This window comes from Microcaecilia unicolor, chromosome 1 (assembly GCF_901765095.1).
Source record: "Microcaecilia unicolor chromosome 1, aMicUni1.1, whole genome shotgun sequence".
NCBI classification, from domain to species: Eukaryota; Metazoa; Chordata; class Amphibia; order Gymnophiona; family Siphonopidae; genus Microcaecilia; species Microcaecilia unicolor.
This window is the reverse complement of record NC_044031.1, coordinates 197,386,770-197,413,066: the sequence shown is the minus strand read 5'-3', so window position 1 is coordinate 197,413,066 and position 26,297 is coordinate 197,386,770. Positions and strand designations below refer to the sequence as shown.

Here is a 26,297-nt window from a genome sequence, read left to right as displayed (position 1 = left end):
CTATGAAACAAAATACATTTTGTTTTACTAGTATTTTCAATGCTAATAGAATCTGGCTTTCTTGGAAGGCGGGGGGGGGGGGGGGGGGTCAAGGTGACTGTGCAGATGGGACAGGGTGGCATTTTATTTTTTGTGTCCTCCTTTTTTTTTTGTCTCCTCAAATATGGTAACCCTAAGCAGGAGGCACCGAGAAGTTGTTCCTGGGATCTACCACCATAAAGAGACTTAAATCAGTTTCATCTGGGGATGAAACCACCAGATGCTGTAACTAAAGTCTTTCTGAGAAGCCTCCAGAAAGCAAAGAGCCCTAACAAAGCTGATAAGAGACCTGTAAGCGCTAGACACAGTTGCTTTTTGCTTTGTCTCTGCCTGTTATATAGTTGTTGTTCTTCCTTTTATCTTAACATTCAAGATGGACTGTGTCTTGTTTGCTGTAATCTGCTACTTTTTTGGTTGCCCCCATTTTGTTTAAAGATGTTTATTTTAAGTCATTGGTTCCTAAACCTGGTCCTGCAGGCACCCCAGCCAGTCAGGTTTTCAGGATATCCACAATGAATACTCAAGATAAAGATTTGCATGCACTACCTCCTTCTTTCAATGTATGGAATTCCTCCCTTTTTTTTACCTCTCGATTTGTGTGATTGAGTGCACTCATTACTTCTCTTTGTTATATTTTTAAATATATTCTAAGCCACCTATATTGTACTCCCGGCTGTTGGATTAGTAAATTGTATTAAACTTGAATTATGTGTGTTCCTACCACCCGTATCTTGGTGCCTTCTTGTAAAATTACCTTCTATGTACTGACTCTCTACTCAAACGGAAGAAAAAACCAAATAAACTACCTAAGTCCTCTATTACTAACACTAAATCAAAATTACTTAGGATAAATCAAACCAATCATTTATACATAAAGCAACCAATATACCTTAATTATTTGAATTGTGCTCAGTCCATATCCATTACACCCATAGCGTCCCCACGGAAAGCATGTGGTAGTGTTTAGATGGAACCATCATAGCACAATTTGTGTTCCACCTCCGCAAAATGTATGCGCACACACCTGCTTCTACTAGTTATAATGCAGCTTGCAATTACTGATGTTTCGAACCCATATGGTGCAGATCACACTTAAATCAGCTACACAGTCTTAACTTATACTCAGTAGTTCTTATTATACCTCAGATACTAATAGATGCAGACATGCTTTAAATCTCAATTCTAAATAATACCCACTTATAATGCACATACAGTTTGCTATGACTACTAAATTTACACATACCACAAACACCAACATCACTGATAGAATGACACATAGTCAGTGAGCAAAAATATATATAGAAAAAGAGTCACTTCCCTTAGGAACCCAGCGTGCTCGTGCAGGTGATTTAAAATCTCATAAAAAAAATCATTCGTGCTCTTCAATCTCACGCCATCTCAATCATTTTCCCTTTAACTCTAGCTGAGTTTCGAATATCTTCCTCAGAAAGGGAACTGTAAACATGAATGTACATCAATAATCCAAACAATTTTTTCACCATGTATTAGAATGTAATTAAATATTTATACACACTCCACTTTCATAACTTAAATCAAAATACTTACATAAAAGTTTCCACTATTAACATCAATATCGGGCACTATCCCCGAGCAGGTAAATATCTGGAACACTCCCAACTCTCCAGAGCAGACAGCTGCACAACGCCTTGCTCTGTTCAAATACCCAAAGGGACCTACCCATTGGTTCCCATGCAGCCAATGAAAACGAGAGAAAGAAAGGGCCTCAAAGCAGGTTCCATATTAGGAATCATTGTTGGTGATATGTTGAAACCCTCTGCTCGGTATGCAGTGACAGCTAAAAGCAAATAGAATGTTAGAAATTATTAGGAAAGGAAAACAAAAATGAGAATGTTATAAATGCCTTTGTATTGCTCCATGATGTGACTGCACCTCAAATCGTTTGTATCGCTCCATGGTGTGATTGCACCTTGAATATTGTGCACAGTTTTGGTCACTGCATGTCAAAAAAGATATAGCTGAATTAGAAAATGTACAGAAAAGGGCAATGAAAATGATAAAGCGGATGGGATGATTTCCGTATGAGGAAAGTCAAAAGAGGCTAGGGCTATTCAGCTTGCAGAAGAGACGGCTGAGGAGAGATATGATAGAAAGTCTATAAAATACTGAGGGGAATGGAATGGGTTGTTTACTGTTTTTCCAAGGATACAAGGATTAGGTTGCACACAATGAAGCTGCTATGTAGCAAATTTTAAACAAATCAGAGAAAATATTTCTTCACTCTATGTGTAATTAAACTCTGGAATTTGTTACCAGAGAATGAGGTAAACATCAATAGAAAGAAAGGGGAAGTGATTCTCAATATAATATACACACAAGTGTTCCTCAAAAACAGTCGTATATCAAAAGGGAACAAAAGAAACTGTGATGTAAGAAAAGAAAGGAGGAAAAAAGGAACCGGAGGTATCAGACTTCTATCAGTGGCCAGGCTATCTTGTCTCCTATAGCGCTCAGCTATTCCAAACCCTTGAGCCTACTGCATAACATCAATCATTTGCCAACCGGGACCAAAACCTCCACAAAAACTGATATTCACACTTTATTTGAACAACTGAAACATTATATCAATTATAAAACATATATGTTGCTCACACCTTAATATCTTCAAAATCTAAAATCTCAAAACCAGCTCTAAACACATCAAAATTAATATGAATGGTGACTACTTATCCTGTGTTTGCAACTTCAGTGCTGATCAAACTTCCACTGCCTGATGCTGAAACATGTAAAACAAAAGTGTTTTGGTCAAATGACCTGCTTCCGGGGATAGTGGGACGTCACATTCACTAAAGAAAAAATATACATGAAAACAAAAAGCACAAAATAAGAAAATATCTTAACATCACAGAATATATCAAAAGTTCCAAAGGTTATCTCACCTATAGTGTTCATGGCAAAAACGCCGACAAAAAGAAAGATTCAGGAGGGTGGGACCCAGGTCCGACTTACATTTAAACAGTCTTACGTTAATCTTTGAGATAAAATTGTTTACTAAACACAAAAGAAAATATATTAAATAAAAAATCAGCTCCAGACAGAGAAAAATGACAGATGTTGAGATCTTGAACACCTGTAGTGCGATTCAACCCTTGCGGTATGAGAGTGATCAAAAATGAATTCAAAAAGAGTTCAAATAATGGATCCACTGGCGCTCTTTCATGCATGGATTTGACAGCCCGAATTTAAAGAATCTTACATGCTACATGGTGACATCTGAACTAGTACATGGTGTTTAAAACCAAATGTCTGCTCAACCAAACAAAAGAAAAAGAAGGAAAAAATAAAAATGATAATGAAAATAAAAATAAAAAAATATAAAAAATCGTACCTGTCGGAGATGGAGTGCGCCTCAAAGCTGCTGTCGGACGATCCCCGCCCGCCCGGTGCTCACCGGTCAACGTCGGCATTAGGAAGAGATTTGTGACACGTCGGTCACTCTTCATTTATATAGTAGGATTTTTGGAGTTCACCACTGCAGGAAATGATACAAAGGCAGGCTATGTTTAGGATTCTTTTTGTTCCTGTAATGATTGGCAATGTTGCCTTGTCAATAGGAAATTTTTCTAAAGGATCACATTTTTTTTGGATCCTTGTCCCAATGCTTGGCTACAGTCAAGTGCACAAGGTATTTCCCTGTCCACAGAGGGCGTACAGTATTTTTAAAAAATGTAACAAGGTCTTTTATTTAAGTAGTGTACAGCATTTACTCCCCCTGGTTACTTAGCCGCGCTGGCGGCTGCCGGTGTGCTAATGCCAACACAGCCCATTCACTTTCAATGGGCTGTGTAGTCATTGCCGCGTGGCTTAGTAAACAAGGGGGGGGGGGGGTTAGTCTGACTATATATTTCTACTTTTATTTAAGATTTTGATTGTACTGTTTGATATGATTTTAGGCGTCAAAATGACTTAGATATTTTTATTTAAAGATGCATTCCTATCTTAATTACCAGGTTTTGAGTATAGGACCGTCAACTTCTGTCACATACTATCTCTTATTTTTTTTTATATTTACTGTACTATTGCATTGTAACTACCTTTCCTATTTTATATATACAGCCTTTTTATAGAACTATGTACATTGCTCAGAAAATGCACTGAGTGGTATAACAAGTTTTAAATAAACTTGAAACTCGATCTTTGTCTATTGTAGAAATGCTAATTAGATGATTGAGTAGTTTACTCGAAAGGATAGTAGGCAAGCATCTCCATAGTTTGTGATATGCAGAATTTAAAGGATTAAAAAAAAAATCTTAAGCCCTTTAGAGACGGTGTCTTGTTGCTTGCATTTAGTCAGGAAGGAGATGTCTGTCTGTATCTAAGGTTTTTTATTTTATTTTTCTTGAGGATAATGGATTTCCCTTTATGTAGTTGAATTAATCCAGTGTCGACTTTGATGATGATAACTTTCAGAGGGGTAGCCATGTTAGTCTGGTGTAACAGAAATGAGAGAGACAGGTGACATTTTGTACACTAACCATTTTATTAATGCATGAGCTTTTGAGGACCAGAGTCCATTTAATCAGACAAAGTGAGGCTATCGCTAGAAGTTGCAACAGCCATTTTGAAAGCGGAGCTGGCATGGGCAAGAATGACTGGGGATCACTTCTGCTCTAACTACACTACTATACCAAAAGGAATTGTAAGGTTTGCCCAAGTGTGTGTGTGTGTGTTTGGGGGGGGGGGGGGGGGGGGGGGGGGGGGGGGGGGAGATAGGAGCCATCTCTGTGGGTGTTTGGGCACCCCCAATAATGAACAAACTCCTTGACTGTATCCGGGGAATTGTAATTCCCATTGGATTCAGCACCCCCAATAATTTTGAATAGTTGACTCCTATTGGGGGGGGGGGGGGGGAGTTTAGAGAGAGGGAGGGAGCAGAGCCAGATTAGTGACCATTGGATAAATTGGAATGTCTGATAATCGGGACTCAACTATATCGGTATTCCAGCATGCAGTCACATGTGCCACCATCCCCCTTCCCTCCCCGGTCTCCACTTCCTTGGGGAGAGATGGTGCTGTTTTCCCACACGGGGTCCATTCAAACCTAGCTGTGCTACTGAAAAAGACCATTTATGTATGCAAAGTCCTGAACTCTGCAACCTCAGGCTTATTAGAGCTATCCTTTCTTTTGAAATGTAACACTTACAGAAAGTACAGTAAGAAGTAGTTCTATTAAATCATGTGTGTTATTCAGACTGATTATAAGGAAGAAGGAAGTGGCAGGTTCCTGTAATGCTTATGGAGCTAGGTAGAAAATTATCAACAGTGACTAAAGAGCAAAGGCCAGGCATCACTGTTAAGTAAGAGACAAGATTGCAGCACTCTTGTGACTCCGGGATTTCAAATAGCTTGTAGGATGTTAATATCAGAGGTTTACAAATCTGGGGGGATAACAGTGCATATGTTGTTTGTGATTATAATTATGATTTTTTTTTTGGTTAGCCATTTACTTTCAAGCGGGGTACAAGTTTTTAATATAAATAAAGTAGATTTGTTTTAGTTGTTTCCTAAGCTGAGGAGCAAAACTCAGCATGGTGACCTGCTCTTTGAGAAACAGAGCTACTATGCTGCTTGTGAAAAGAAAACATAATGCTTTTGGAAGACACTAAATTTAACAATGACAAATGAGGTGTACAGGTGAGGTCATTTAAATTTGGTACTCGCATTCAGTTGATTTCTAGAGTACAAACATACACAGCAGTCTACCTGAAGATTTCTCGGACATATTTCCAGGTCCTGTAATTTATGGTGGTGAATCAGGTGACACTACTGTAACTCCCAGCTCACCAATTGATCATCTCGTACTGGCACCGTGAGCTAGGTCCTTCTTTCTGCAGTCTCTGTGATGCGCTGCTCACTGAGGTGCCGATGCTGATTTAGCCACTCACACACAGCAAGTGATTCACAAAGGGGGTGGCATGCAAATGAGCTGCACGGATCCCCCTTTGTGCATCACTCACTGTTTGCAAGTCCAAGCTGTCAAATGCATTTGACAGCTCCAATGCATCGGACCCCCAGTGCCTCCAGATCATTGCTCCAGATGAAAATTTACCGCTAACTGCTTAGCATTGAATTTCAGCACTAGGCAACTAACTTAGGAGGTCTTTTACTAAGCCGTGGTAGCATTTTTAGCTTGCAGTAGAAATCAGCTGGCGGTAAATCTTGAGACGCTCATAGGAATATAATGGACATCTCGGCGTTTACCGCCAGCTGATTTCTACTGTGAGCTAAAAATGCTACTGCGGCTTAGTACAAGACCCCCTTATGTTGTGTGTTATAGATTTATATCCAGTCTGTCTCATATAACTCCAGAACTGATTTATTGGCTGTTGTGACTTGATATGAGCAGCAAGTACTCATTAAAAAAATCCATATTCCTACATTTTGGAACCTAAGTTTAAGGCAGCTAGATTTGGGGAAATTTTAAATGAAAAGCTTATAATTTTAAATTAAGCTGAAAGTTAACATAAATTTAGGTATCTATGTGAAGCATAAGCACTTTGAGCCTTATTCTATAAAGGTTAGGCTCCTAAATTTACATTCCTAAAATTTATGTTCCTAAGTCCTCGGAGTACACCTAAGCCAGTGCATCTGGTTCTCAAAGCTCATGTCTCAACAAATTGGTTATTCTACAAAGGCACCATCTGCCTCTTTTACTTTCCCATAGTACTCCAAGGGGGATTTTGTATAGATCTATAGAATACTTCTACAGATTTTCTTATTTCTAGCAGGTTCAGTGAACTGGTTTATAAACCTGTTTTAGAAAAGCATTTAGATCCTTGATCACCTTTATATAAACAGGAACCTTTCATTCAGACAATGAATTTTTATAAATGAATACTTCCGGGAACATTGAAGCTGCCATTTCTGGCCTAGTTATGCTGGCAACATAAATCTCCTTATGAATACGCGTGAGAGATTTTCATACAATGGAGGTAGTACATGCAAATTTATCTCAGGCATATCCATTATTGTGGCTATCCTGAAAACCTGACTTGCTAGGTTTGCAGCAAACAGTGGGTTAAGAAACACTGGTTTATAGTAATAAAGCTCCAAATACATATCAACACTGCCTTTGGAGTTTCTATGGAAGACCCTCTGGGTTGACATCCTCGGATCACCTATTCCTTGGTTTTATGGTTTTAACACCCACAGCTGGGTTTTGCCTAAGTTAAATGTACCAATTATTACTGAATTTCTGATTTGAATTTTTTTTTTTTTCAGAATGTTTGACTATGTTTCTTCCAAGTGCTGATAACATGACCGTCACAATAAAGCACAGTTCCTTGAGTCCTGCAAAACCACCCTGTACTATCTGTACTCCCAAGGAAGGCTGCAAGGCCTCCACGCTTCAAATACTGCCTGGCCAGAATGTATCGTACAACTTCAGCTGTTCGACACCTGAGAAATACTTTGTCATGGAGATCCACAAAAGTATTGGTAAGCCTTAATTTTATTTTTAACAGTCTATAAAACTTGTGTGCTGTCATAGGCAAACAGACGCTGGGGTCTAAGCCGCTAATGCGGCTGGCTGTGCACTAGTCTTGACACAGCCCATTCATTTTGAATGGGCTGTGTCAGCAATGCAGCCTCTATCGCGGCTTAGTAAACAGACCCCAGAAAGTCATATAGATAAATGCATATAAATATCTATGTACAGAGAGAGTGAGAGCACTTTTACTAAATGTTCATTGAGCAGTTATCACATGAATTAGTATGCACTGTTAGCACATGGACATGGCAACAGTTGCCACAGTAGCATGGCATTTAGCATTGCTAATTCATGTGCTAAATGCATAGTGTGGATTGGGACAGGAAATAGGTATGGTCTGTGTTGTGCAGTTAGGGTGTGATAACTTACCACGATAGCACAGATTGTTTAATGCTAACTCATGGGCAGAGATGATCGTAAGCCCCATGCTGTTCCAAATCAGCGCTCTAAAAATAGCGCTGGAACAGCGCAATGCTTTTACCGCCCCTATGATCAGAGATAATAGCATGCAAATTGAAGCACGCCATTATTTCTGATCATTGGGTAAGTGCTCAGGCGCAATCCTCCTACACTTGGCTGACACTTCTGGGCTGTCAAAAGCCCAGACCTGTCAAACACAGGGGCTTGGAGGTCCGTGGGACCACCAGACCCCAAGTACATCCACCTCGAGCCAAGTGACACGGGGGCTGGAGGTCCGGTGGACCGCAGTCAATCCCCCCCCCACTTGGTGGTCTAGCGGCCCTTCCCCTCCCTTACTTTCGTTGAAGGAGGGAGGTGGCCTCCCTCCTCTTCCATCGGCGCCGCGTCAAAAATGGCGGCACCTAGCTGCCTGGCATGCGCTGGGTGGGGCTTCACTGGGCAGGGCTGAGTGCTGCCATTTTTGAGTCAGTGCTGAAGGAAGAGGAAGGAGGCCACTTCCCTCCTCCAATGAAGGTAGGGGGGGTGGGTAAGGGCCGCTAGACCACCAGGTCAGGGGGGGGGGGGGGAATTGACTTGCGGCCCACTGGGCCACCAGGGCTCCATTTGAGGGGATACAAGGGGGGGGGGGGGTTAGAGGGGCTGGAGGCCCACCGGATCTCCAGTCCCCCCCTGAACCTGTGTCGGGGGGAGGTCAGGTCAGGGTTCTTGTTCCTGTGGGGGGGGGGGCCTGATAGCATGCAAATGCTTGCTGGACAGGGCTCACCATTCCTCCCCAATGGTCTGCAGACCGTAACGCCAGCTCCAAGCTGGCGTAGGGTTTGCTGTGGACAGCACGCCAATGTTTGGCTCGCTGGTCATTGGGGAGGAATATGTTTAGCATGCATTTGCATGCTACTTGCACTAAGAGCCCTGTTTTGCATGCATTTGCATGCTAGTTGTGTTCAGATTCTGCGAGCGCGTTGTTCGGTGATAACATCCTCTAGTGCCTCCGTTTGCTTCTGATCATCTGGGCATCAGTAACAAGAAGGCTTTGAGTGAGTGGGAGAGACTGGTAAGTCACTCATATACAGACAAGGTTTCCATATCCTGGAGTCAGTCTCTTAATCGCTTTCTAGGCAGTGAGACAACCTCATTGCCAGCCAGTTGTGTTTCATGAAAGAGGATCACATCATACCATTCCACAGCTGGAGGGAGAGAGACAGACAGACCTTCCACACTCGGGTAGAAAGAGACAAAGATACACCACACCAGGAGGGGCAAACTTAAAAACCCAGCATCTAGACAGACACCACACCACATCATACCTACTACTGATTAAATGTGTCTGAATGTTTGATTCAGTATTGTGTCTTCTGTCTTGGATAAAGTAGTGTGGTTGCTATGTTAATCCTCTTTAAAGGTAATAAATAGAAATAAAACAAGCAAAACAAAGGAAAATAAGGTAGTACCACTTTTTTTTAAATACATTTTTTGACTAAAATGTGTTGTTATTCCCTTGAGAAATAGTATTGCCTTATTTTTCTTTTTTATTTTATTTCTATTTATGATCAGTATTGTGCATGCTCATTCTTGTATAGGCACTCAGGAGAGACTGGCTGGGTCTTGGCTGCTCACCCTAATTTTGCAGATTGTGATACCTATTGTAAGAATTATTCACAGATATTGTGCCGCCTTGTTCATTTTCTCAGATGTGACAGCAAGGCTAAGAGAAGGAAGTACATAGAAGGAGCTGTGTTAACAGATTAAATTTATGAGACCTAATTTAGATCGGGATTCATTCCCCACTCATTTACATCTTGACTTTTTTGTACTACGTTTAATGGTGATTTTTAGTGGCTGAGGCACTCCTATAATAATAGCTGTGCTTCCATATCGTCCCACAGATCAATCCACAGATTTGTGGGTTATTTCCCTGTGCTAGCAGGTGGAGATAGAGAGAACTTCTGAGGGTCACTATACGTGGTCATGTGCAGCCTCCTTAACCTCAGTTATTCTCTCCATCTAACAGGAAGACGGTCATAACTCTGCAGCTCTGTAATGATCAGGCTCCTGGCCCGTCTCCTGGGCCGAGTTGAGCCTTCTTTGGGGTCGAGGTCTCCCTACTGTGGAGAAGGGTACCCATGGTGGTGCCAGGTCCCTCCCTCACCTCCCGCCCCCGGTTCTTGCCTGAATTGTGTGCTGACAGCTGACTTTGCTTCTCTCTCTCTGCCTTTAATTAAAAAAAAAAAAAAAACCCAAGGAGAAGCAGTGCCGGTACATAAGTATATAAGCATCGTCATGCTGGGACAGACCAAGGGTCCATCGAGCCCGGCACCGTGTCACTGACAGCGGCCAAAAGAACAAGCAGTTTGTCCCGCCCACCCTAAAAATACTGTATTATTCCCTCGTCCATTCAATAACATTCTATGGCTTTTTCCTCCAGGAAGCCGTCCAACCATTTTTTGAAGTCCGCTAAGTTAACCGCCTTAACCAGCTTTTCCGGCAGCGAATTCCAGAGTTTAACTACGGGTTGAGTGAAGAAAAATTTCCTCCGATTCGTTTTAAATTTACCACACTGCAGCTTCATCACATGCCCCCTTGTCCTAGTATTTTTGGAAAGTGTAAACAGACGCTCCACATCGACCCGTTCCATTCCACTCATTATCTTATAGACCTCTATCATATCACCCCTCAGCCACCTTTTCTCCAAGCTGAAGAGCCCCAGCCTCTTCAGCCTATCCCGATAGGGAAGTTGTCCCAACCCCTGTATCACCTATGTTGCCCTTATCTGCACCTTTTTCAGTTCCACTATGCCTTTTTTGAAGTGCGGCGACCAGAATTGAACACAATACTCGAGGTGCAGTCGCACCATGCAGCGATACAATGGCAGAATAATATCCTTATGTTTGTTTTCAATCCCTTTCCTAATGATACCCAACATTCTATTTACTTTCCTAGCCACAGCAGCACATTGAGCAGAGGTTTTCAACGTATCATCAACGATGACACCTAGATCCCTTTCTTGGTCCATGACTCCCAAAGCTGAACCCTGTGAGCCCTTTAAAAACAAAACAAAAACCTCTTTGGAGTTTGGAGCGCGGCTGTCTAGAGCAGCGCATGGGATGGGGTTGGATGCCTGCTGGGATCAGCACTCTGTCATGTCATCACCATCGGAAACTGCCAAGCTCTGCTCCCATTGTGGGAGCCAGAGGTCAGGTTCAGGATCTTGTGCTGTGTGCATGCAGGGTTCCTCCAAAGACCTTCCGTCGGACGGCAGGGTTTGGCTTGAGTTGGGAGAACGTGCGGGGTCATTGGAGTCAGTTTTGGCAGGTGCCTCTGGCCTTTCTGCTTCACACCCTTCGGTGGGCACCATCTTTTCTTCTCTCCCACTTGCGGTGGCAGTTGCAGATATGCTGACAGAGGAACTCTTTCACTGCAGGTTTTGGTGGGCTCCTCTTGCCTTTCATCTGCGTGCCTGTCAGCTGGTGCTATTTTTTCTACCTCTTCGTATGGCCATGGCGGCAGATGTGCAGCTGGAGGAAATTCTTGCGGAGGTGGCTCCTGCATTGGGGCAACCTGATCCTGCTTATCTTGGGGGTTGCTCACGGGGGGGTGGGGTGGAGGACACCCCTTTTTACCCATTAGCTTGTGCTATTGATGTACAAAGCATTTTTGTTCCAGAGACCGGGAAGGCCCCAGGCTCCTGCTCTTTTCTCTGACATATAGGGGGCCCTGGCTCTTCCGCTGCCTCTGTTACCCAAGCGGCCACATTTTGAGGCCCCTCGGTATATGGAGAAGGCCTCTGTAACCTCTGAGGTGGATGATGGCCAGTTTTCATGTGGTTCCCAGCCGGCCCTGTTGGACTTGAGGAGGGGGAGTTGCCGCTGGACAGGGGTGATGACCCCACGGCAGTGCAGCTCTTTAGAAAAGAGGATCTTCCCACCTTTATTGTTTGGGCACTTGAGGTCTTAAACATCTCCCCTCTGGAGTCTTCATTGCAGTCCCTTTGGGCCCATCTATTATGTCAGAGACCAAGAGGCCTCCCAGAACTTTTCAAATTCATGGTGCTATGAAAGTCGTCAGCACAATGGGACATGCCGGATGCTGGCTTGTGGGTGGCAAGGGCTGTGCCTTGCCTTTACCTGTTGTCACCGGGGGAACTAGAGTCCTTGCGTCTTCCAACTGTGGATTCCTTAATTACAGTTGTCATGAAAGAGACTACTTTGCCAGTGGAGGGCGGAACAGCCCTTAAAGATCCCCAGGACCGGAAGTTGGAAACTTACCTTAAAATGTCCTTTGAGGTGGCAGCCTTATGTCTCCAGGCGTTGGTTTGCGGGTTGTTTGAGGCCTGGGCATGCCTTTCTTGGGTGCAGAAAACTTCTTTGGTGGATAAGCTGGTTAGCTCCTTGCCGTCCCTGAAAGTGGGCCTTGCATATCTGCTTTATGACCTTCTCTGAGCTTCAGCTAAGGAGGTTGCATTGGTGGTTACTGCTCGCCGTTGGCTGTGGCTGAGACATTGGGCGACTGATGTGGCTTCCAAATCTTGCCTGGTGTGCTAACCTTTCAGAGGTAAACTGCTTTTTGGAGAGGACCTGGATAAAACTGATAAGGACCTGGGTGACTTTAAGGGGTGGCGTTTGCCCGAGGATAAACCTAAGACCAGTTTTTGATGTAGTTCATCCCGTTCCAGTTTCTGGGAAGCGAAGCTTTATTGGCCAGGGTGTTCCGGCTCCTTTCTGAAGCCTCGTTTACAGCAAAAACAGCAGCTTTTTCAAGGGGAGTGGTGCGCAGGTTGCCCCTCCTCTCAGGAGACCCCTAGCCCAAGGTCCCAATGATGGGGCCTGGTCCATCCCCTGCCAATAACAGGAGGGTGGCTGTCCCGCTTTCTGGAGGAATGGGCCAGGGATACTTCAGACCAATGGGCCTTGAAGGTTATTCGGGATGGATACAAACTAGAATTCTCCCAAACTCTATTGGATTTTTTTGTGGAGTCACCTTGGAAGGCCGCTGCCAAGGTGGCGGCAGTCCAGGAGATTCTTGCAGCCTTGGTCCACCTCAGAACTGTGTCAACAGTGTCGTCATCAAAGCGCGAATGTGGCCAATACTCCATTTATTTTGTGGTTGCCAAGAAGGGCAGGTCTTCCCACCCCCATCTTTGATCTAAAAGGTATGAACAGGGCACTGCAATTCCGTCATTTTCGGATGGAAACCCTGTGTTTGGCCATTGCAGTGGTTCAGCCAGGGGAGTTTCTGACCTCTCTCAACCTCAAGAAGGCCTACTTGAACATCCCTATTTGGCCTCCTCACTAGCGCTTCCTCCAGTTTGTGGTGCTGGGTTAGCATTTTCAATTCTGGGCCATGCCTTTTGGTCTGGAGACGGAACCCAAGACCTTTTCCAAAATCATGGTGGTGGTTGCGGCCTTCCTCTGGAAGGAGGGAATACAGGCCCATCCTACCTGGATGATTGGTTGTTTTGGGCGTCATCCTATGACGAGAGCATGTAGGCGACAGAGGGGTAGTCAGTTTCCTGTGTTCCCTGGGGTGGATAGTCAATCTGCCGCAGAGCCACATGTCCCCCCTCGCAATCTCTGGAGCACTTGGGGGTGGTTTTCGACACTCGAGCAGGGACTGTGTCCCTCCCGGAGGCTCGATGGCTTCGGCTCCAATCCCAATTGAAGGGCGTTTTGCGAATGCCGGCCCCCAGAGCGTGGGATTACATGCACGTCTTGGGCTTCATGGCGGCCATGTTTGACATGGTGCCCATGTTGGACATTGTGCCATGGACCAGGAGTCATATGAGACCTCTCTAGTTGTCGCTTCTCAGCTAGTAACTTCCACTGTCGACTGATTACTTGGTCCGCCTCTCCTGGTCGTTCCAGTCACGAATCTCTGGTCAGAGCCATCAACACATGGTGACTTGCCACCTGGGGATGCCCCTGGCGACACCAGACTGGGTGGTAGTGATAATGGATGCTAGCCTGTTAGGCTGGTGAGCCCATTGCCTAATCCAGATGGCTCAGAGGATGTGGTCCCCAGTGGAGTTATCTTGGATGGGCAATCCAGCTGGTGCTTCAGGAATTTCGGATTCTGATTCAGGGTTGGCCAGTACATGTCCTTTCGGACAATGCTACTGCTGTGGCATATGTCAACAGGTGGGGGGCACCAAGAGTGCTCCTCTTGCAGAGGAGGCATCATGGCTCTGCCTCTGGGTGGAGAAGCACCTGACCCTTCTCTCAGCAGCGCACATTGCAGGATCTTTGAACGTGGAGGCAGACTTTCTCAGTTGCCATATACTGGACCTGGGGGAATGAGAACTTTTGAGTCAGGCACTTGCTCAGATCATGGATCATTGGGTGATTCCAGTGATCGATCTCATGGCTTGAGAAAAAAACAAAGGTGCCCTGCTTCTTCAGCAGGGGCAAGGAATCTGGGTCACAGGACATCAATGTACTTCTGCAGCCCTGGCCATCGTTGCTGCTCTGTGTTCCCTTCGAGGCCCATGGTGGGGCGGATATTGGGGCGCATTGCACGGTATCCAGGGCAGGTTATTCTAGTGGCCCTGGATTGGCCCAGGAGCCTCGGTATGTGAACCTGATCCGCCTGCAGTTCAACAGTGCTTTGTGGCTGCCAGCCTGGCATGGCCTACTGTTGCAGAGGCCGATCGCCATGGAGGATTCCTCCCCCTTTGGTCTTGCAGCTTGGCTCTTGAGAGGGCATGATTAACGAAGAAGGGTTACCCGGACAGGGTGACTACCATCATCCTGCAGGCATGGAAGCATTCTACATCAACAGCATACACATGCGTCTGTCGAACATTCGAGTCCTGGTGCTCGGCGGCGGGGCCTGCGTGTGCAGTCAGCCTCTGTGTCATCCACAAAGATCAAAACATGTAAAAATCTTCAAATATACCCAGAAACGTAGTAACGCGCCTAATGTCTTATAATGTCTCTGCTACACCACTATCTTGTATTTCTAATGTCCGATAATGTCTTCTGTTATACCGCTATCTTGTATTTCATGACCATGTAACCCAAAATCTTTCTGTAAAACCAAATGTATATCCTCTTCTTATTTCCAGTATCCATGATGTGTTGCAAGCCACATTGAGCCTGCAAAGAGGTGGGAAAACGTGGGATACAAATACAATATATAAAAATAAAAAAATACAATAAATAAAATCCTGGCGTTTTTGCAGGTCTTGATAAGTCTCTCTCCATTAGCTTGTCAAAAGTTCAGGTAGTGGCTTTGGTCTGTTTTCGAGGGTATCCAGACGTACGCTTTCTGTGGTGAGTGAACCACCTGTGCCTACTGTGTCTTCCCGTTGTCCCTGCCTGGAGCCTTAATTTGGTATTGTGTGCGTTCCAACAGCCGCCTTTTGAGTCTTTTGGATCGTTTGTCCTTGAAAGACCTTACATTGAAGATGATATTTTTGGTGGCCATCACTTTGGCTAGGTGGGTGTTGGAGCTGCAGGCTTTGTCTTGCAGAGATCTCTTTCTACACTTCATGGAAGCGGGGGTTTCTATTTGGATGGTTCCATCTTTCCTGCCTAAGGTTGTCTCATGTTTTCATTTAAATTAGCAGCTCTTTCTCCTATCGTTTTTAAGAGGGAGGATTATCCTGCTGAGTGCCCAGCAGTGCCTGGATGTGCGGCAAGTTCTTCTCCGCTACCTAGAGGTCACTAATGACTTCCGCTGGTCTGATCACCTTTTTATCCTGTTTGCTGGTCCCAGAAAATTGGATCTGGCCTCAAAGGCCACAGTTGCCCGTTGGCTGAGGGAGGCAATTTCTTCAGTGTGCCTTTCTATGGGGAAGGCTCCTCATTTGCGGGTGACAGCGCATTTCACCAGGGTGCAGATGACTTAGGCCCCTGAGTCCAACTTGATCTCTTTGGATGAGATCTGCTGGTCGGTGACATAGTCTTCGATGTATACCTTCTCTAAGCATTATCAGCTGGACGTGGTGGCGCATGGGAATGCTGCATTTTGGTGCTTTTATCCTGGCTTCTGGGGTGACAGTGTTCTGCCCTACTTAAGGACTGCTTGGGTACATCCCACAAGTCTATGGATTGATCTGTGGGATACTATGGAAGGTAAAATTAGTCCTTAGCTGATAATTTTCTTTCCATTAATCCTGACAGATCAATCCAGAGGCCCGCCCTATGTTTTTATCTCGGCATATTTTCTGTTACTAGTTGGTAGGTTGCAGTTTCTACATATGAAGTTTGCAGTTGATTGGTTGCCTGGGCCGGGTTGAAGGGGTCTCATAGCTCTGAGCTGTATGATTTGACCTCCTGCGGTAGCAGTTGGAGGACATACATGAGTTGTATGGAGACAGGAGATGTTGCTAAGTTGGTTTTCTACTCGTCTACACTGCTTGGGTAACGACAATACCGAGGTTAAGGTGGCTACAGATGACCACATATAGAGGGGCATAATCAAACGGCGCTGACGAAATCGATCGCTGGTGATCTATTTTGGTGGCGCCGCAACAGCTGGCCGGAACCGTATTATCGAAAAAGATGGCCGGCCAACTTTTGTTTCGATAATACGGTTGGGGCCGGCCAAATGCCACAGATCGCCGGGTTTGAGATGACCGACTTTGTTTTTCAGCGATAATGGAAACTGGAACCGGCCATCTCAAACCCGACCAAATCCAAGGCATTTGGCCGTGGGAGGGGCCAGCATTCGTAGTGCACTGGTACTTCTGGATGTTTAGATCTTGCTGATCAGTTATATTATGACTTACTTGTTCAGGAGTGCTGTATTTTGTGATACTGTTTTGAGAAATGTTCAAGAAAGACTTCATACAAATGAAAAAAGTCCCTGCCGTGCATTTTCCCTTGATCGCCGTCCCTGACGTGCACGTCCCTTAATAGCCGTCTTTCTCTCCGAAAGTGCACTTCTCTTAATGGCCGTCTTTCTCCCTGAACAGGGAAATCAAAAGTTTTTGTACACTGCTTTTTTTATAGTGACAGTGGGATTTGAACCAGCCACCTCTGCATTACAAGACCAGTGATGTAACCACTTGGCCACAGCTCCACTTACTTGGGTGTCCCTCCCTTTTGAATATACCCTTCCAGGTCTCTCTCAGCCACTCACAGACAGCTTAACGCACTGTGAATGGCTGAGAGAGACCTGAAGGGGTATAATCAAAAGGGAGGGACAGCCAAATAAGTGGAGCTGTGGCCAAGTGGTTACATCATGGCTCTTGTAATGCAGAGGTGGCTGGTTCAAATCCCACTGTTACTACTAAAAAAACTGTGAGCAAAAACTGTTTTGATTTCCGTGTTTGGGGAGAAAGCCGGCCATTAACAGAAGTGCACTTTCGAAGAGAAAGACGGCTATTAAGGGAAGTGCACGTCAGGGATGGCCATCAAGGGAAAATGAACGGCAGGGACTTTTTAAATTTGTATGAAGCCTTTCTTGAACATTTCTCAAAACAGTATCACAAAATACAGCACTCCAGAACAAGTAAGTCATAACGTAACTGATCAGCAAGATCCTTTTTTTTTTTTTTTTTTACGAGCTGGCCGACTGGCTTCTCCTCCTAGGAAGGAAATGTTTTAAAGTTTTTTTTTTTTTTTTGGGTGGGAGGGGGTTGGTGACCACTGGAGGAGTATGGGGAGGTCATCCCCGATTCCTTCTGGTGGTCATCTGGTCAGTTTGGGCATCTTTTTGAGACTTGGTCGTGAAAATAAATAGACCAAGTAAAACTGGCCAAATGCTCGTCATCGCCGGTTTTCTTTTTTCCATTATCAGCTGAAGCCGGCCATCTCGTAAGCACGCCCACATCCCGCCTTCACTACCCTGCTGACACGCCCCCTTGATGTTTAGCCGCCTCCGCGACTGAATGCCGGCGAGTGTGTCCAAAAGTCGGCTTTCGATTATACCGATTTGGCCGGTTTTAGGAGATGGCCGGCCATCTCCCGATTTGTGTCGGAAGATGGCCGGCTATCACTTTCGAAAATAAGCTGGATAGTGAACCTAAGAAGTTCTCTCTATCTCCACCTGCTGGCAGAGGGACATAATGCACAAGTCTCTGGATTGATCTGTCTGGACTAATGGAAAGAAAATTCAGGTAAGGACTAATTTTACCTTAAGGTTGGACTATATGTAAGGAAGGCAGTATATAAATATTACATATAACATTGATGTTGATATTAAGATGAGCATTGATGTGTACATGTTGTTGAGATGATTTCATAAATAGTGCTGTACTTTCCGAGGGCTGGATGGCACGGTATACAACTGAGGACTCCTGTGTTCACCGAATAGTTGCCTTTGTGGACTTCTTGTTGTATATCAAGCACTGGAAATAAATATTAATATTTAATATGGTGTGAATAGTAATGACATGCTCAAATATCTCTTGAAAAATCCATTAGTCTGATATGATGATTTTTTTTGTATTAATATGACATGACAATGTTAAATAACTCAGAATAGCTGTAAGCCGAGCAGCCTGCAATGGCATTGACATCTTTCACCTTGATGACGGTGAAGATTCAGCCCACCACGGACAAAGAGTAAATGCTGGCAGAAATAAAAACCAAACACATATATGTGTTGTATAAACTTGTGTTCTCTGCTCTCTGATTTTGTTTGTCTTTTTTGTTTTAGATTGCACATCTGGTCCCTGCCCCTTTGGTGCTGTGGGACTTCAGCCCTTAGGTTTACCCAGCCTGAACCGAACGTTCTCCTGGCATGTGAAAGCTATGCGGAACATCGGGCTAGAGCTCAGCTTTAACCCTTGGCTGAGGCAGATAGAACCGAATGACACATGCCCGGATTTGGCCACATTTAATGTCAGCACTTGTCTGGGTCCGAAGCCCAGCAACATTGGCACCTTCTGCAGGAATGGCTCGGTGTCTCGTGTGAAGGTCCAAGGAGGAGTGTTGGTGGCACTGCAACTCCCCTGGAATGAAAATCCCCTGCAGTCTGGGTTCACCATAGCAAACAGGTCTTCTATAAAACGTAAGCTGGAAAATAGTTCCTTCCAGTGAGTGTGCGTAGATTGCTAAAACATTGTCAAGTCGTAAATGCCTTCTAGTGATGGGATTTTTGAAGATGTTTACATTCTTTTTGTTTGTTTACAATTAACACATACAAATGTTAGGGAATCAATGCCACTGAAATGATTTTATTTTTATTTCACAATGTCCTTCTGTGGATTGGGAATCGGTTATTGGGCAGAAGCAGAGGGTAGGGTTGAAGGGCCATGTTTCTCAATGGGGGAGGGTGAATAGTGGAGTGCTGCAGCTCTGCAGCCATCTTACAGCTCTTAACTCAGCTCTCCTGCCGGAATCAGAGCAGTATTAAGTAGGCAGGCTAGAACACAGTGGGTCAGTATGAGTGCCTGCTTTCATGTTTGGGCTTGTGCCAATATATCCTGCTCTTTCACCCTGCATATAATCTCTAACATGTCAAGCTGTGACCTTGGCTGTGTTACATAGTATCATAAGGGAACTCGATTCTTATAGTTGAAATGAACTAAAAACACATTCCTATTGAGAGAGGCAAAAGACCTCAGAAATTGTTTTGAAAGTGTGCAATTTGTCTTTCTATAACCGGTTAATTTTCTTTCATCGGTCGTAAAAAAAAACCCCCCAAAAACCCTTTCGTATTAAAAATCCACACATTTTTATTGTGGTTAAATTTTCTTCCTGCGCCAAATTTAAACATTTTAATTCCACTGATACAGAGCACATTAGTTAAACACGCCAACCAGCCATTTAGTGAAGTTAGCGATCAGAGCAGTGCTAAAGAAGAATGATTAATTTGAGCATGGAGGAAGCCAGCAGTTTTTGTAAAACGGTGTCCCCTGGTAAGTGTTCTGTTTATGCTGGTCGGCACGTTTAACTAATGTGATTCAATGGAATTAAAAATGTTTAAATTTGGCGCATAAAGAAAAATTTAAGTGTAATAAAAATGTATGGATTTTTTTATTACAGTCAAAGCAGAGACAGCAAAAATGGAGGCGAGACTACAGGTGCAAATAGCAGGATCTTTATTAACTGACCTGACATGGCCATGTTTCGGCACAATGCCTTCTTCAGGGGTTGTTAGCTTACTGAGGTCAGATTCCAACACAGCACTCACTGAACAGCACATACCTTATCAGTTATCAGATTTCAATACAACTCTGGTGAAGAACCTAATAATGCCTTTGCAGCAGGTAAGGTCGTAAGAGTAGCATGTGTTTTTACTTCATTTCAACTATAAGAATCAGGTTGCCTTGTGATATTGTGAGCTGTGGTTCAGGTCATTGCATTTTGCAGGAAGCTCCAAGTCTTCTGACAGATGGGCCTAACAATATATTTATATTTATCACATCCCCCTCCCCCCCAACTAAAAAGGAAAATACAAAGCACAAGTTAAAAATGTGACTTGCCAGCCATATTTAAATGTCAACGGCAGAGCAGGTAATGTAGATATGGGAAAGACTCATTTGATCAAGTCTAATGCTAGAGAAGTACTCAAAGTCCTACCATCATTCTTTGCTTCAGCTCCAATTCATAAATACCAGCCTCTGTGCCTCTCAACCCCTGCAGCCTCTCTACGCCGTGCTTTCTCTCTTTCTCTCATCTATATCATATTTTCCCTCAGCCAGTTCTCATTTGTCTCTCTCCACCCTCAGCCCATCTACATCATACACTTGTATGATGATTGTGTGCACCTGAACTTTCTTTGCATTTTGGTATAGCACTGTGTACCTTTACTGTGCTGCCAAGCTGGGACAGGCAGATAAGAGGCCCATCTTCTTTGGACTCTGCAGGCCTGGAATCTATGAGTCCCAGCAGAAGTGTTAAAGAGGATGGAGAAACAGGAGCAGTTCAGGAAGTCAGGAATGCGCAGAGTAATGGACATGATCCAAGCCTGTCAGGGATAGGGAATCACAAACTGAGAGATGAGACTTCCCTTTATTGGCAGGGTTAACTCACCTGCATGAAAAGTGGTGAGGGGTGAGAGTAGGGAGGTCATGTAGGGATTAGAGAGCCATGCCTGCAGAGGAGAGCAGGTGGCTAGAAAGAAGCGAGGGGGAACCTGTTGGGGAGTAGAGGGGAAACAGAAAGCTGAGTCAAAAGAAAATAAGAATAGGGAAAGTTAATGGGATTAGAGTTGAGCGGGCAGAGAGCTATGAAAACCACCTGCCCCCAAAAGTCAAACAATGCCCATGCAGAAGAAGAAGAAATAAAAACTGCAGAGGGATTAAGGAGGGGAGGGGATAAAGAGGTTAAAGAAGAGACATGAAGAAAGAGGTTAGGAAAATAGGAGAATAGTGGAATTGAGACAGTAGTGGGGATAGAGATGGGGAGAGTGTATGGTGTAGATAGGTTGAGGATGGAGAGAGACAAATAAGAACCGACTGAGGGAATATATGATATAGATGGGCTAGAAGGAAAGAGAGAGCACAGTGTAGAGAGGCTGCAGGGGTTGAGAGGCACAGAGGCTGATATTTATGAATTGGAGCTGCAGCAAAGAATGATGGTAGGACTTTGAGTACTTCTCTAGCATTAGACTTGATCAAATGAGTCTTTACCATATCTATATTACCTGCTCTGCTATTTACATTTAAATATGGGCTGGCAACTCACATTTTTAACTTGTGCTTTGTATTTTCCTTTTTAATTGGGGAGGGGGGATGTAATATATATATATATATTTTTTTTTTTTTAAATATATTTATCACATTCCCCCCCCCCCAATTAAAAAGGAAAATACAAAGCACAACAAGTTAAAAATGTGAGTTGCCAGCCCATATTTAAATGTCAACAGCAGAGTTACATGGAGTTTGTTTAGCATCGCCAATCATTTTCAGACATTGGCTCCTGTGCACCCAATTCCTGTTGGGCCCATATGCTAGAAGGCTTGGAGCTTCCTGCAAAATGCAGTGACCTGAACCACAAGTCAGTAAGCAAGATAGTTAACCAACAAAACCAAAGCATTCTGCTGTCCCATTTTATTTCTGTTAATTGCATTTCATAAGTAAAACAGCACTTTTGATTCTTGGGAGATCTCCCCTAATATGGTTCTAAGCGATTGATGAACAGAAATGGGTCTGATTTTTATCAAGGTGCTCACAATGAATTTTTGTGTCTGATGTCTTATGTTATTGCACAATCTCAGCTTGTGTGGACTTGAGGGACTTTTGCTGCTGGTCTTCACAATCTGGAGCCCTGATTTTCTCCTGTTTCCTCCCTTGTTTTTGTTCAGCTGTCAGAATTGTCAGTTTCACCCATCCCTTTATCATAATTGAGGTTTTTATTACACATAATGGTAACCTTAAAACCAAATACTAGTCAAACATTTAAGATTTAAAATAGATATTTACACAGTGGTTTTGTGACAGCACACAGGCGAACTGGCTTCTGTTCTTCAGCCCATCAGGGGATGAGGGCACTGCAGAAGCAAAGATCACTATCCCTTGGGTGGCGAAAGGCCTCAGCATTGCAGAACAGCAGATTCTGTAGGTGGTGGTAAGGGTGCCACATAGAAATGCGCATCTGCTCGGTAATCCAAAGGGATCAGTGACCTGGCCGCCTCCTCACTGAGAACTATTTCCACAATGTGCAGGTTATAAATACAGAGATGCCAAGGGTGAACCATCCCAAAGAGTGAGATTTACTATGCCAAGGAGTGAGATATAAAGGCCAAAAAGTGAGATTTTTCAGACTGTACATCCAGAATATAAATCTAGAATGATTTAAGTGTATTATTGCTTTGCAAATGAATCAAAGCAGTGTTAAATGATATTGGCTTTTCCTTGCAGCTTCAGAAAGAATACAGATAAAGTGGGGAGCAATATGGATAAATGTTTTGAGCTCTTCCACTCAACAGTTAAAATATATGTAGATCGGTTTCAGACCACATTTACTTGTAGTAAAGGGAGAGGGCAAGGGAATCAGTAGGCAAGAAGGTGTGCTCAGATTTCTTATTGGTTGGACCACTTGGTTTACTTCTCTAAGGCTTCCCTCTCGTGAAAGCTGCGATCAAGATCGGTGCACTGGTACTGCAGCTCTGATGAGTGAGAAATAGGGCTCAGAGAGTGAGAAAGCTCTCAAATGAGTGTGACACACTCCTAATGAGTGAGACTTGGCATCTCTGTAAATAAGGAGCATGGCATCTAATTGGAGTATATCCCCTGGCAGATGCAAACAAGGCCTAGTGCATTAGTTTGGGATTTCCTTGTTTTCATAAACAGCAATGGTGGGGACAGGTTCTGACTAAGCTGGAAACTCAGATGTGGAGGAAGGTGAATTAGGTCAGAAGCACAAACAGAAGGTGATTACAGTTGGCAGGGCTGATTTGCTTTAAATTATTTTTTTTATTTTTTTAGGATTGGTCATTATTGAATCAACTTTTAAGACACAGTCTTCGGCAGTCCTGCTATCAGCAAACTATCCTCTGGGTTTCCCAGAAGATGAACTCATGACCTGGCAGTTTGTTGTACCCCATAACCACAGAGCTAGCATTCATTTTATCAACCATACCTCGCCCAACTGTGAGAAGAAGGAGGAACGGGTGGAATATTACTTACCTGGATCCCACAGTAACCCAGAGGTCTTCAAATTAGTCGAAACTCAGCCCGCCAACATTGCTGGAAACTTCAACATGTCCTTGCAGAGCTGTGACCTGGATGACCAGATTCCTGGGGCCCTTAATTTACAATTCAGGATCACAGTTCAGCTGTCTCCACAGGAAGGAAGTAAGTACTTCTCCTCCTTGTATGCGTTTGTTTTTGTACAGTTATGCGCTTCTGTAGGGTTTTTGTTCTCCCCCCACCCCTGCTGTCGGAGGGTCCCTACATGTAAGTCTGGTGTTTTGTTGGCCAGTATCACTCTTAGTAATGCTCTCACACAATAAAAGGTCATCAGTTACTTTTTGTGATGCATCTATGGATTTTACATTGATAGAGTATTATAATGTTACTTGTTTAAGGTACTTGGCTAAGGTGTCTAAAATATATATGCTACAATTTTGCCCCAGGAAAAGCTGTTTCCCGGTATCTGTAGTGCCCTATGTATCTAGGCTGTTAGGACTGCCAGCCAGTCAAATGATTTGATCAGCCAAATTCCTCTCCATTATTATCCTTCTTGTTCAGTTGTGGGTTTTTTTTTTTAAAGACAGTTTGGTCCTGGATTCTATATAGGTTGCCAAAATTTGTGCATTACAATTTTAGCGCTTGGGGCAGATTCATATGCAAATCAATTAATTACAAGTAGGGCTGCATGTCGATTAAAAATTTTATTTGCGTGATTAATCACATAAAGCAGGGGTAGGCAACTCCGGTCCTCGAGAGCCGCAGGCAGGTCAGGTTTTCAGGATATCCACAATGAATATGCAGAAGATAGATTTGCATACCATGGAGGCAGTGCTTGCAAATCTTCATTGTGGATATCCTGAAAACCTGACCTGCCTGCGGCTCTCGAGGACCGGAGTTGCCTACCCCTGACATAAAGCATCCTCTTCACATTTTTTTTCCTGTACTGTGCAAAATGTAGACAGCAGATGTAAATTCTAAAAAATGACATTTCAGTTACTAATCTGAAAATCAAATCAATTTTCTTAACCTTTGTTGTCTGATTCATTTTATTTTTCTAATGATCTCCTGTCCATTCACTATTTCTTTTCTCTCCTTGTTACTTCTTCACTTTCTGCACTATGTCCATCTTTCTTCCAGTTTTCTGCCTCCTTAAATCTATCTAGTTTCCATCTCTTCCCTTCCCTTCCATCTTTGGGCAGCATCTTCCTCCCTTCTCACTTCCCTTCCCTGCCATCCATGAGCCAGCATTTCTTCCTCTTTCTCTTCCCTTTCCTACCACATGTATGCATTTCTCCTCTCTCTTCCCTTCTCCCTCAGTTCATATCCAACATCTCTTCTATGCTTCTTTCATCCCTTATTTCCATCTAGCATCCCTCTTTCTCTGTCTCTCTCTTCTTCCATCCTACATTGCCCCCTCTCTATTTTTCCCCACCATCAAGTCATCACTCCATCTCTCTCTCTCTCCCTCCCCCCTTTTCCTGACCCTCGACACACTTCTTCTTCCCTGAGCTTGTCCAGAAGTCCCAGCCTCATTCCCCATAGCCAACCTGTTGGCTGGTTTTCCTCCAATGATTCCTTCTCCTGCTTCAGACCTTTGACTCCCAGGCAGCACTGGCTGTCTCTACTCCCCTTCTCCCTTCCACCACAATCCACCATTGCCCATCTGTACCTCTCTGTCCCCATTCCATCACCATCCAACATGGCTAGTCTCTCTCCCTTTTCTCTCCTGCACTCGCTCAGTCCTAGCTCCTCATCTGGACCTCTGTTTCTTGAGTCTGCATGCCAGCCAGTGGTGTAGCAAGGGAAAATGGTGCCCGGCTTCCCCTGCCCCTGGCATTGGAATGGGGGGGGGGGGGGGGGAGTCTCTTAACTGCACTCCCACAAACCTCTTAAATGCTTCTGTTATTCACCAGCAACGAGCAGGGTCTCCTACCCGCTGCTCGTGCCAGCTCGATCCTTCCCTCTCACATAACGTCCTGTTCAAAGCTGAACAAAGAACTGGAAGGTTGGTTCTCCATCTGGCCCCAGATATGACACAGACAGTTCTAATAGATCTTGAAATGTCACCTTCTGAAGGAGTTTCTAGGATCTGGGACATTGCTAAGCCGTCTAGTGATAACTGACCTGTTAGGAGATATTCTGCTTATCTAACTGGTGGAAGGTAGGATATTCAGCGGTTGATGGATTGCTTGAGGTGGAATATTTTAGATATTTTTGAACATTTCAGAAAGAGACACAAAGGAAAATTTCTTTAATTTTCCTAAGACTTAGAAAATTAAAGAAATGTTATCTTCTGTTGCTACTATTAAGGCTTTTGTTCTAAGTTCTCAGGGCTACATTGTCCTTAACCACAAACATATTGACATATTGTAGCATAGTACATTTGTAAAAGTTCAGCCCTTGTATTACAGTCAGCACGTGGCAGCAAGTGATTTTTCAAAATGCTGGACACCGTGGGCTGAATTGGACCTGGATAGAGAATGACACGGGGACAAAGTTTGTCTACACCCCATCCCTGTCCATCTAGCCCAGTATCCTGTTTCCAACAGTGGCCAGTTCAGGTCACAAATACCTGACAGAAACCCAGTTAGCAGCATCATTCCATGCTACCAATCCCAGGGCAAGCAGTGGCTTCCCCATGTCTTCCTCAATAGCAGACTATAGATTGTCCTCCAGGAACTCATCCAAACCTTTATTAAACCTAGATATGCTAACCACATCCTCTGGCAAAGAGTTCCAGAGCTTGAGTATTCATTGAGTGAAAAAAGTATTTCCTCCTATTTGTTT

General features: G+C 44.0%; 1 protein-coding gene across 1 annotated transcript in view; it reads left to right on the top strand.

The window, feature by feature from the left end:
• Nucleotides 1–26,297, top strand: part of CDCP1 (CUB domain containing protein 1) — a 131,780-nt gene that overhangs the window by 60,430 nt on the left and 45,053 nt on the right. Inside the window, exons 2-4 of the mRNA XM_030203594.1 lie at nt 7,300–7,515; nt 18,587–18,940; nt 23,304–23,672. Of these exons, the coding sequence (XP_030059454.1) occupies nt 7,300–7,515; nt 18,587–18,940; nt 23,304–23,672 (939 nt within the window). The remainder of the gene's footprint in view (nt 1–7,299; nt 7,516–18,586; nt 18,941–23,303; nt 23,673–26,297) is intronic.